Source organism: Naegleria gruberi (genome assembly GCF_000004985.1).
Source record: "Naegleria gruberi genomic scaffold NAEGRscaffold_43, whole genome shotgun sequence".
Taxonomy (NCBI): Eukaryota; Heterolobosea; class Eutetramitea; order Acrasida; family Naegleriidae; genus Naegleria; species Naegleria gruberi.
Window position 1 is genome coordinate 87185 of NW_003163284.1, and position 11655 is coordinate 98839.

General features: G+C 33.0%; 5 protein-coding genes across 5 annotated transcripts; 2 read left to right on the forward strand and 3 right to left on the reverse strand.

The window, feature by feature from the left end:
• Positions 1-158: 158 nt before the first annotated feature.
• Positions 159-2100, forward strand: NAEGRDRAFT_70896 (uncharacterized protein; the record flags this gene model as incomplete). The annotated part of the gene is made up of 4 exons (XM_002673838.1): positions 159-252; positions 296-513; positions 569-1141; positions 1183-2100. 4 exons carry the CDS (start codon positions 159-161, stop codon positions 2098-2100), a joined length of 1803 nt encoding a protein of 600 aa, XP_002673884.1.
• A 510-nt stretch (positions 2101-2610) lies between these two features.
• Positions 2611-3321, reverse strand: NAEGRDRAFT_80767 (uncharacterized protein; the record flags this gene model as incomplete). The annotated part of the gene is made up of 1 exon (XM_002673924.1): positions 2611-3321. One exon carries the CDS (start codon positions 3319-3321, stop codon positions 2635-2637), a length of 687 nt encoding a protein of 228 aa, XP_002673970.1. The 3' UTR covers positions 2611-2634.
• Positions 3322-3572: 251 nt separating this feature from the next.
• Positions 3573-4682, reverse strand: NAEGRDRAFT_51250 (uncharacterized protein; the record flags this gene model as incomplete). Its single annotated transcript, XM_002673925.1, has 1 exon — positions 3573-4682. The coding sequence occupies one exon, from the start codon at positions 4680-4682 to the stop codon at positions 3573-3575; it is 1110 nt and encodes a 369-aa protein (XP_002673971.1).
• Positions 4683-5036: 354 nt separating this feature from the next.
• Positions 5037-9374, forward strand: NAEGRDRAFT_80768 (uncharacterized protein; the record flags this gene model as incomplete). Its single annotated transcript, XM_002673839.1, has 3 exons — positions 5037-5508; positions 5582-6942; positions 7098-9374. The coding sequence occupies 3 exons, from the start codon at positions 5037-5039 to the stop codon at positions 8739-8741; spliced, it is 3477 nt and encodes a 1158-aa protein (XP_002673885.1). The 3' UTR covers positions 8742-9374.
• Positions 9375-9809: 435 nt separating this feature from the next.
• On the reverse strand, positions 9810-11618 carry NAEGRDRAFT_51252 (uncharacterized protein; the record flags this gene model as incomplete). Its single annotated transcript, XM_002673926.1, has 1 exon — positions 9810-11618. One exon carries the CDS (start codon positions 11616-11618, stop codon positions 9810-9812), a length of 1809 nt encoding a protein of 602 aa, XP_002673972.1.
• Between the last annotated feature and the right edge of the window lie 37 nt (positions 11619-11655).

The window sequence follows — 11655 nt, forward strand, 5'->3', positions numbered from 1 at the left end:
AAACCAATTCTCTACTCACTCCTCTTGTGAATTCTTTTGGGAAATCATTGAATTGGAAATCATCCTCTTGTGAAACATGTTCCGATTTGGAAAAATTCTTTTTTTGCAATAATTTAATTTTTCATCGTGATCGGAATTTTCATTTCAATTCAAAGAAAATGATGCAATCATCATCATCATCACAACATAAATATACAAATAGACTTGCCAAAGAGGCATCTCCCTACTTGTTACAACATGCTCACAATCCAGGTATTTAAATAATATTAAATAATATTGTGTTAATATTGTAAAGTGGATTGGTATCCTTGGGGAGAGGAAGCTTTTGAAAAAGCAAGAAATGAGAATAAGCCAATATTCCTTTCAATTGGATATTCAACTTGTCATTGGTGTCATGTGATGGAAAAGGAATCATTTGAGAATGAAGAAATTGCAGCAATTATGAATCAAAACTTTGTAAATATTAAGGTAGATAGAGAAGAGAGACCAGATATAGATAGAGTATACATGACAGTATGTTTTAGACAATTCAATTTATTCGAATATTTATTGATTGATTGAATATTAGTTTGTTCAATTGACTACTGGAAGTGGTGGATGGCCATTGAGCTGTTTCTTAACACCACAGTTGAAACCAATATTTGGAGGAACTTATTTTCCACCGAAGGAATCAATTTATAGAGGTAATATTTCATTTCCATCCTTGCTAAACAAGATTCACAACATGTGGACCAATAAGAGAGAAGCTCTGGTTTCACAAGGTGATAAGATTGTCTCAGTTCTAAAGAAGGCATTCACAGAGAAGGAGAATGAAGAAGAGCCAGCAAAGAGTGCAGATCATATTCTGAAATTCGCTCACGAATATGTAGCATCTACTGTTGAGGATTTTCTCTCATCATTTGATACAGTTTATGGAGGATTTTCACAAGCTCCCAAATTTCCTCGTCCTGTTGTAATTGATTTCCTATTGAGATCTTACTATGAAGAGAAGGATGATAGGAGAAAGTTGGATATTATCAATTCAGTCACTTTTACTTTGGATAAGATGGCTAGGGGAGGATTGTACGACCATTTGGGAGGTGGTTTTCATAGATATTCTGTGGATACCTATTGGCATGTTCCACACTTTGAGAAAATGATGGTAAGTGATATGGAGAATCAAATTTACTCAATTTAAAAAAGTATGATCAAGGTCAATTAGCAATTGTGTTTGCAGAAGCATACAAGGCCACTAGAAATGAATACTACAAACAAATATTGGAAGAAATTCTTCTCTACATTGAAAGAGATATGTCACTTGGTGAATCATCTGATATGATTGGATTCTTTTCAGCTGAAGATGCAGACAGTTTACCAACTTTTGATTCTAAAGAAAAGAGAGAAGGTGCTTTCTATGCTTGGGATTACCAACAAGTTGTTGATATTATTGATAATATGGTTCCTCATATTGGAAGTGTGAAACCTTCTGACATATTTTCATTCATGTTTGATTTAAAACAAGATGGAAATGTGAGACAATCAAGTGATCCACATGGTGAGTTGACTGGATTAAACGTACTGTATATGGATAAGTCGTTGAAGGAGACCCAGGATAGATTCAGTACTATTCCACCTGAATCAGTGGCTAATGTAATTATGGATTGCAAAGATATTCTATTCAAGGAAAGAAACAAGATGAAACCAAGACCACATTTGGACGACAAGATTATCACTGCTTGGAATGCTTATGTAATTAGTGCATTCTCGAGATCAGCCCTCCTTCTCTCAGAGCCAGGTTATTTGAAAATTGCCGAAAGAGCTGCCAATTTCATTTATGAAAAACTCTATGATCGAGAAACTAAGGTATTACACAGAATTTTCAAGAAAAACTCTGAAAAGGAAAGAAATATTGCTGGATTCCTTTCTGATTATGCAAATATGATTTCAGCTTTGATTGATCTCTATGAAGCATCTGGTTCAATTAAGTGGCTTAATTGGGCATTTGAATTGCAAGATATTCAAGATTCATACTTTTACGATCAGACAAATGGTGGATACTTTGAAGAAAGAGGTAATGATCCAACCATTATCTATAGATTGAAAGAGACAAGTGGTAAGTAATTGACCAGTTAATCATTATTCAAATTACAATGAAAAAGATTCTGCTGAGCCAAGTGGAAATAGCGTCAGTTGTATGAATTTGGTTCGATTGAGAAACTATGATGTAAATAAGAAGGCAGAATATGAAGAAAAACTATCCAAAATATTTGAATTGAATGCCAGTCTCATTTTGGAACATCCAAGTGCATTGCCAGGTGTAATGTCAGCTTTGGCACGATTGACTTCAGGGAGAGAAACTCATATTGCTCTAGTATTTGACAAGACAGTAACCAACTTGAAACCAATAATGGAAGAAATAGTCAAAGATACTGTAGAATCTCACAGATCTCTAGTTTTCGTCAATAAGGATGACGAAGAAAGTCTCAAATTTATGAATGAAAGATTACCATACCTTAAGGATGCCAAGGTATTGAACAACAAGACAACCATAATTCTCTGTAGAAATAATACATGTAATCTCCCAACCAATGACATTAGTGTCATTCAAGAACTCAAATAAATCTAATACTAATTAAAAACTCATGTTATGATAATTTATTGAGACAAACAAGTATTAATTGATGGACAAGAAGATGGAACAGTGAAAACATTTGAATCAACCTTTTCAACCATATCATAATAAGTTTGATCTTGAGAAGCAGTAGGAACAACAACAAAGGTATTCAAAATCCAACACTTATCATTGGCCATTTGTGGCTCTCTGAATGTCCAGATAGTACCAGTTGCTCCATATTGAGTATTTACAATCTTCAATGCATCATAGGAACCAATCTTTGCTTTGGTAACAGTTCCAGAATTTGGAAGACAGAGTGCATCCCATTGATTGAAATCTTGAACCTTACGACAAGTACATTTTCCACTTTGTAAATCATAGGAAACAGTAATAGAAGAACTAATCTTAAAGTCCCAATTAGTATAGGTATTGACAGCTCCATCAACTGTGTAAGTGATATCTTGTCTAATTTTACCAGCATTGTAATCACCAGCAAATGTGAAACCACCTTCGACTGGTTGTAAGGTACTGTTATTGGCAACGATGGAAACTTGATTGAAAACACCCTTCATGGAGAAGACATTTGGCAAACAACAGATGTTTGAAGAGGTTGGAGATCTCTTGTTGACACTTTCGAATTGTTTAACGAAAGAAAAAATAGGAGAAGCATAGGCAGAGGAAGCAATGATTGCAACGATCAAGACTGAAAGAATTGCTTGTTTAAACATTTTTTTTTTGAATGAGAAATTAGGCAAATACAGACATCTGAAATATTTAAACGAAGACAAATGGAAACATCCTCGAACCTTTTACAATAAACCAACTCCACATTGGAAATATCTTGGATTTGAGGAAGAGGACAGTGCAGATAAGATGTCCTTTTATATATTACACTTTTATCCTACAACCTTCAATCCCGTAGCCAAAAAGCATAGAGAAATAGTTTTGGCTGTAGTCAATAGTACTTACTTTTCATTCTTCATAGATACTCTTCTCCAAATAAATCGAATGCATAGTGTTCGTTATCGTCTTCATCATCATCACCCACAACTGTGAAAATGAATGTTTCAAATTGTGACCCTATCTTATCAATATCTGTTGAAGAATGTTCACGAATGACACCAACGTCAAGATATTTCAATGATTGAGTAATGCTCTTGTTAGCAATTAGGGATTTACAAGCATCAAAATCAGAGACTAGGATTGCCAATTTTTCAAGTTTGAGAGTACACGCCAAACTACTGATATTCTTTTTTACAGAGGTGGCCAAATACAATTCTTTCAGATTTGACCATACTGGATTGGCCATAATACTAAACAAGTCTTCCTCTGGTAAGGAAAACTCAACAGTGAGTTTTTTCAAATTGGAAAAGAGTTGATTCTTGCACACAAGTTGAATATCGTAGGAATAGTCATTCCAACCACAAGTTAATTCTTCCAACTGTTTTAATGTGTCAGTTCCCATGCTAGATGTTCCAAAATTGCTAAAACAATTTCTATCCAAATGAAGTGCTTTGAGTTTCTTTAAAACTGGGCTGTTGAATATATCTGAAAGTCCAGTATTTCCTAAATTATGATTGATGATTGTCAACTTTTCCAAATTGGAGAAATTTTCACAATTAGCAAAAAGTGCAACATTATCCCCAAGCTTGAATTCCTGATCTTCGTATGAATCATCATCATCAAACAAACTACCCATCGACTCCTCACATTCCAAATATAATACTTGCAGATGTTTCAAACGAGGATTTTTAACAAATCTTTTAAACCTGTCCACAGTAAATTTGTTATCCAGCATAACCAACTCGGAAACATGCTCCATCAAGACATGTTCAGTAATTTTAAAGAAATTGGAAATATCATATGTAAATTCCAATTTGATCGCATGAAAGTGTTCACTTGCTTCGAGCCAGGCTTTAGAAATTTGTCTCATCTTGAGTGCTTCTTTGCCTCCGATCATTTCCATCACAAGTAGACAAATTTCTGGAATGAAAACCTCACCAAGTAGTTCTTGATCTTTCTCATCCGAATGATCATCATGATCATCACAATTATTATCTTGCTGATGTAGTGTTTGATCTTTGTACATTTTGTTATTTTTGAATTTGCACTTGAAATTATGATGAACCTGGTGAGTTAAGGAATTTGTTGGAGGTCATCTAGATCATGGTCTAGTAAGATAAAGATATAAAACTTCCACTATTATTAATACTACTGTGTACCTGATTTCTTATTGTTTGTTAAAAAATTTCTTCACCATTAAACTTTTGTGTACGGTAAAATTTGAGCGGCAAAATTTCTTTAACAAAAAACAATACAGCACAATATTGCTTATCTTCTCTCAACATGATGAAGTACATGGCACAAACAAGAAGAACATAATGGAGTATTATTATGAACTTTAAAACAAGTGCAAATTCAAAAAAAACAAATTAACACTTAGATGATCACTGCTTCTTCATCTTCGGGTGAAAGGAATGAAAAACTTTCATCCATCGCTTTGGATATTAATAATGATAGGAATAACAACAAACCTCTCTTATCCTTTACCATCTACAATAATTGTTCATCGTCTTCATTAGAAGCTTCCTTGCCAAATACTGCAAGTTTATTAAATTGTGAATTTAGTATTTCACCAATCAATGCTACTGATGAGAACAATCAAGTTACAATGATTGGAGTGGAAATTACACAAGCCAAGTTTGTAAATGTTAGGAGAACTGTATTTGATGCAATTTTAAGTGATTTTCCTTCGGGTTGGATTGAACCAAAGGATGTGGATCATGTTTTCTTTACTGAACATGAGTCAGTTATCAAATTGATGGAAGGAGCTCTTTGCTATGATGATGATGGGTTCAAGTTCTTTTCTACATTGCAATCAGCACCTGTTGATGTAGATTTAAAAGATTTGAATAGTTTTTGTGATGATCTTTTTGGGTTGAATGGAACATTTGTTCTGTATGATGAATCAGCTCCATTATGTATTAGTTGTAAAGAACTGTAACAAGTGGAATAGTTATGCAAGATTGGGAAGTGGAGATATTCCAGAGGCATTCCACAAGTTTAGGATTTATCATTCGAAAATTACTGTCTTGCAAGAGTCTCAGGCCTATGAGCTGATTGATCAAAGTGACGAAATCAAATATTATTTAAGTTGTGTTCAAGAGAATTTACCACTCGTCAGGGTTACGCCAAGAATTCTATCCATGTTTACAGAAGGATTGGAAAAGCTTACAATTTCCAATAGTTTCTCAGAGAATTCTTTGGCAATGTCAGTATATACAGCTTCCTTCTCCAACATTTTGCAATCTCATCCTTTTTCAAATGAGGATCAAATCATTTCACTTATGAATTCATCTTTAACATGCTACGAATTTCCCAGAGTAGATCACAGATTTATTAGGTCAATTACTTCAAAATGTAGAAATGGAGTTTTTGAATGTCAAGTACATTTACCTGAGATATCCGAGACTAACAGGTTATTTAACAAGTTAGGAACTGATGGATTTCTTAAAGTGAAAATCATTGGACAAGTTCCCTCTGGAATATATTTACAGGGAAAGACCTATTTACCGCTTGGAGGTTCATCCAACATGATGAGGGAGAGAAATATGTATTTTTATGACTCATCCTTGTATGAATCTGTGGAGACTATCATTTCACAAATGGGAGAAATATCTATTGATAATTTGCATCAATTATGTGAAACTGAATGTAATGAACCGGAGCAAATCAATAATGGAGAACCTGGATATCTCACTCCCTCTATGACTCATTCATTAATTGCTTTGGGCGTTCAACCACTAGTTCTTCAAACTATTTTTGAAGAATGGTTCAATTCTACCGTCAGTAATTTGACCAATCCAAACTTTTTGCTTGATTTACTAAAGGGAAGGTGTAGGGAAACTCTTCCTGCTGTCCAAAATCTCTCCGAGATACCAGACAACCCATTTATTGAAGACTTATTGCGACATTTAGTATCTTCCCATTTGCAGAAAGTTCAAAATAACCTCATTATTCCAATTGACAAGTCAATTACAACTACAAGTTTAATTGATGAGAATAAGTGTTTAAAAGAAAATGAAATGATGGTTATACTTGGAAATGAATATTTAGAGGATGGTACGATTGTTCTAGTGTGTAATGAGCCATGTCTTTCCCAATCAAATGTTAAACTTTTCACAGTTAGAAATGACGAAACTTTGAAAGTCAAGTACGAAACAAACCATTCATTAGTTATTCTCCCAAGTATCCTGAAGAGTGATAGTGTCTTTGCATGTTGGGACTCAAGAATGATTCCAACTCTTGTTTCCAGTCAAATTACCAATTCATACCAAAAATTGAAAACAGTACAATCTGAGGATTTACAGAGTCAAATTCTTGACGGATGGATTGCTGTTTCTGACAAGGAAGGCGCAACATCCACAAAGGCAATTGAGCTTTCTAATTTATTTAATGAAATTAGGAATAGCAACAAGATTGAGCTTCCTAATTGGTTTAACAGCTGTCTAATTCCATCTCTAGATATTTGGCAAAATTCAGATTGGACCAACTAGAAAAAATAGAAAGCAAATTAAATGGATATAAGAAGAATCTTGCAGATCAACAGAAAGAGCAGGATGATATTTACATAGTAGGATCCTTATCAATTCTACTCCATGATCCAAACGAAACAGACTGTGATTGGTTTATTGAACCAGTTTCTGATAATCCAACATTCTTTGATGATCTATGTCACAGACTTTCGACTTATTTCAAACCAATCAAGGAAGAATATCACAAATCCGTTCCTCTATTTAGAATTTATTTACAAGAAAGGGATTTGAGATTTTTAGAATTGATAGATTTGACCAATGGAGATACTGGGTTCAGAAAAAAGCATCACATGAGATTATATTTAGCACAACAGCCGAAACTCTTGCTTATTCTCAGAATTTTATTCGATATTATCAAAAAGATTTGTGCTTTCCATGTTAAAACTTTCCAACTCACTTGGGAAGTTGTGGATTTTTGCATTTTGAGAAATTACATTCACAGGGAAAGACCACCAACGAGAAAGGAGTCAGTGGACCAGGAGAAACAGTTCTCAGACTCTTCTTTTATGAAATCAGTTCTTTCTAAATGTTTGGAATCTGAAAATTTTGAAAAGGAATCCGAACTAATCATTGATTTTATGAAATTTTTCAAATTGAAAAATAACATGGAATTTCCAGATAATCTTGACGATTCAAAATCCTATTCAGCTACCAGTGATGAAAGAAAACTTGAATATGCTCATGATTTGATTCAAACATGTCTTATCAACTTGCACCTTTATAGAGATTTCACCAAGGCAATTTTGCCAACACAAGTAATTCAAAAAACATTTGAGGAATTTAAGAATGTTGATGCTAAACCTGTTTTCAGAGCTGAATCTAGAGATTTTGTGGATGGCTCTGTATTGACACTTTTTAAAGGAGATTCAGGAGAAAGTCCAATTAATTTCACATTTTACAAAGGTCATGTTCATGCTCAACATGCCAAACTTCCAATCCATAGGCCTTCTTTAGAAAAATACAATCCAGAATCTAATAACTTGATATCGCCTATGTATGATCAAAAGCTTTCTAGTCAATTAACTAAAATGGAAGATAAACCAGAGAATTACGTGTTTATTATTAGATTTGGAGTTTACTATTTGGTGAATATGCAAAAATCAATCTTCTCTGAAATTACCAAGCCAGAAAATTCATCTGTGTTTAATGAATGTATGAGAAAGAAAGCAAAAGTAGTGAAAGGTCCCTCAGCAGACTCATTTGCTACTGGTGTCAGTGAAAACGTTGTGCCTTTCCTTCGTCCAACCGATTCTCCTGCAAGAATGACTGAATATTCAGTCAGTTTTTACAAGAATGTCAATAACAAATCAACTGAATTCAAAGTGAGATTGGACGAAAATATGAAATTGAAAACCAAAGTAATTAGTGGTCAATTGAGAGTAATTTCACATACTTTTATTGGTAAAAACAATGATATGAGATTCTACATTAATCACTTGCAATATTTGGATGTAAATAATGAAATTTCAGAACTAGTTGACAAATTGGACAAGAAAGGATGGTTAATCAAACAAGGAGCCAATGACACAGAAATAGTTTTAACAAGAAACTAGAATTAATCAAAACTATTCGAATGGAAGAAAGAGAAACCTATCCAATCCACATTAATGGAGAATTCATGGAATTGGACATTGTAAAAGTGAGAACTTTCAATTTACCTCAAAATTCTCGAAATCAAACATTGATTTTTAAGGAAGAACATTACGAAGTTGAAATCACCCTGCCAAATGACAAGATTCATTCAACAAGTTCTTGCATTAATTTGATTAATTGTGGAATTCATTACTGGAATCAATTTATTGATAAGTAACAGTTTTATTCTGTTGTCAAATCATACGACGGTTCTATATTCATAATGTATTGTTTAGATGGGTAATCGTTTCTGAAATCTTGATGATCTTTTTGATTTTTAGCCAATTGCTTGATTGACTATGATGAAAGAATACTATTGTTAAGTATCAAGAATAATGTTCTCTTTAAAATCTAATGTGCTACAAGGTAAAAGTAAATAACCATTAGCAGATATCTTTCATTCTGATGATGTTTGGAATTGAATCTTAATTTTGTAAAAATATTGTAGGATTTGTTATTTGGTCTAAAAGTTTGATTTTGATATCTGATAATGGAAATAAAGATAAAAAGATATCCTTATTTTCTACAATAAATGTATAATGATCGAATTTTTCTCCATCTGGTAGCACCTCAATAACAATCACTGACTTGGTTGATCTATCGACATTCTTTAGAGCTCTTGAAATTCCAGAACAAATTCTTGTAAAGTACACGTACTTTTGTGGAGTATAATCTTCGCCATTGCAAGTGTCTTTCTCATCTGGCCATCGAATATTATCCACAGTTCTGTTGAAGAAAGTTTTTTGAATGTATGAGGATAATATTGGAATAATAGGAAACATTGAAATACTAATCAATTCCAAGACTTGGAAGAAATTAGATGAATAATCTTGCTTGAGTCTTCTCTTGAGTTTGGTTATCCTCTTCAGAGTAAGGAGAATATTACGAAAATCTTTCAGTATTTGATGGTAACCTTGGTTTTCATAATTTTTCTTAGAGCTTTCCATAAATTGATAGATTTGAATCTCAAATATTGATCCAATATATTTTCATGAATTGGAAAGTGATCCTATTTTCTTACTCTTCCTCAGAATTTCTCCTAAAAGTGAATTAAGCATCATTCTATCATATTCCTTATCGTAGTTACGAATATTGGAAAAATTAAACATGTTGATAAAGTCTGGAAAACCAATATCATAATGAATCATTGATTTTGGAAATGACATAGACCTTCTTCTTGGATTATCTAAAGAAGGGAAATTATAATAAAGGAATCTATATGGTTGCTTTCTAAAATATGAAGAAAAACTTGCTAAAAAAAGGCCCTCTTTTTGATAGTTTAGGATGTGAATATTAGTGTGATGTAAAACTCTCTGTTGCAGAGTGTGGAAAATTGTTCCATTATGTGATTGACAGACAGGGTTTAGAATATACTCCCATATCTCATCAGTCAATTCGTCCAATCCAATGTGATTCTCCTTAAAGAAAATGAAACACAATATAAATGCGCTTGATATCAAATAATTGTACAAACGTTCTTTTGGTGTAAACTCTGCATTTCTGGAAATAATAATCTTTTTCTTTCTTCTTATCAAGTTCTTAATTTTCATATCAGTGATTTGGTTATCAGGTAACCATTCTCTAATGCCATCGAGCATTAAACACCACCTATTTTCTAATGATACTGTATTTTTTGTTGAATACGTTTCTCCAACAAATCCATAATCAAAGCCCAAATCTCTTTCAATTAGTATTGATCTTACTCTTTCTGCAATTTCAAATTCATTACCTGGTTTCTTTTCTACTATTTTGGATCTCAACATCTTGCTGGAAATGTTTACATCAAGGTGAATTGTCACTGGTAAATCCAAGTTATGAATATTGAACACTTCTCTCTCATATTGTTTGCCAGCAAATGTTGTTTCAATATAATAATTAACTTCATCCATGGATTCGAACTTTCTAGAGTTGAACTGTAAGATTTCACGTTCTGATTGGTTTGGACAATACTTATCCAAGAGAGAATACCAGTAATTCGAATAGCAAGTGTTTAGCTTGTGAGTATAGTAGTTATTCAGAACAATGAAAAGATCATGTGGAATAATACTACAATTAACTCTAGCTTCACTAAAACAAATTGGACTCAATATCATAAGACAACTTCCTATCCTTTGATTTTGAAGTGCTAAATTATCTGCAAAGTTTCTATTACACAATATTAATTCATTTCCATTTGTTTCGTACAGTCTCAACTCATTGTACACTATTTCACAAACAACACAAGAAAACAAGTTTTGCAATCCACCATTACACACCACAGGAATATAAATAGGATAATCATTATATGATTCCAATTCCATTGGGTATGGCTTTTGTAAATACATTTTAACTATTGTTTTCTGTAAAACTTGCATTTGATAATTAGAATCAAATGTTGGTACTTTTTGAATTAATTTCCTCTTCCTCATTGCTCTGTGAACAAAATCTCCAAAACTCTGTAAGTAAGATTCAATTTCATCAAAGTAAATTCTAATATTCCTAGAAAAGTGTTGAAAACAATGCAAAACAGATTGCTTGTACGAATCTGGGAGTTCCTCTCCATTACAACGTCTAATAATGATGATCGGAGTGCAACTTTCACCCTTCAATTTCTTTAATTTATATTGAATATCGACTAATTGTGCCTGTCTATATTGATGAATAGTAAGATTGTGAACATCTTTATCCTCCACAATAATTGTGGTCGAGATGATCATCATTGATTGAAGTGTATTATTATTGGGTATTAATTCTTCCTGTTCTTCTTCGTGATGACAATATTCTTTACCCTGCAAAATGTGTTCCATTTGTGATGACATTTTTTTTCTGATTGAGATGGTTGGAGGGAAATTGGTT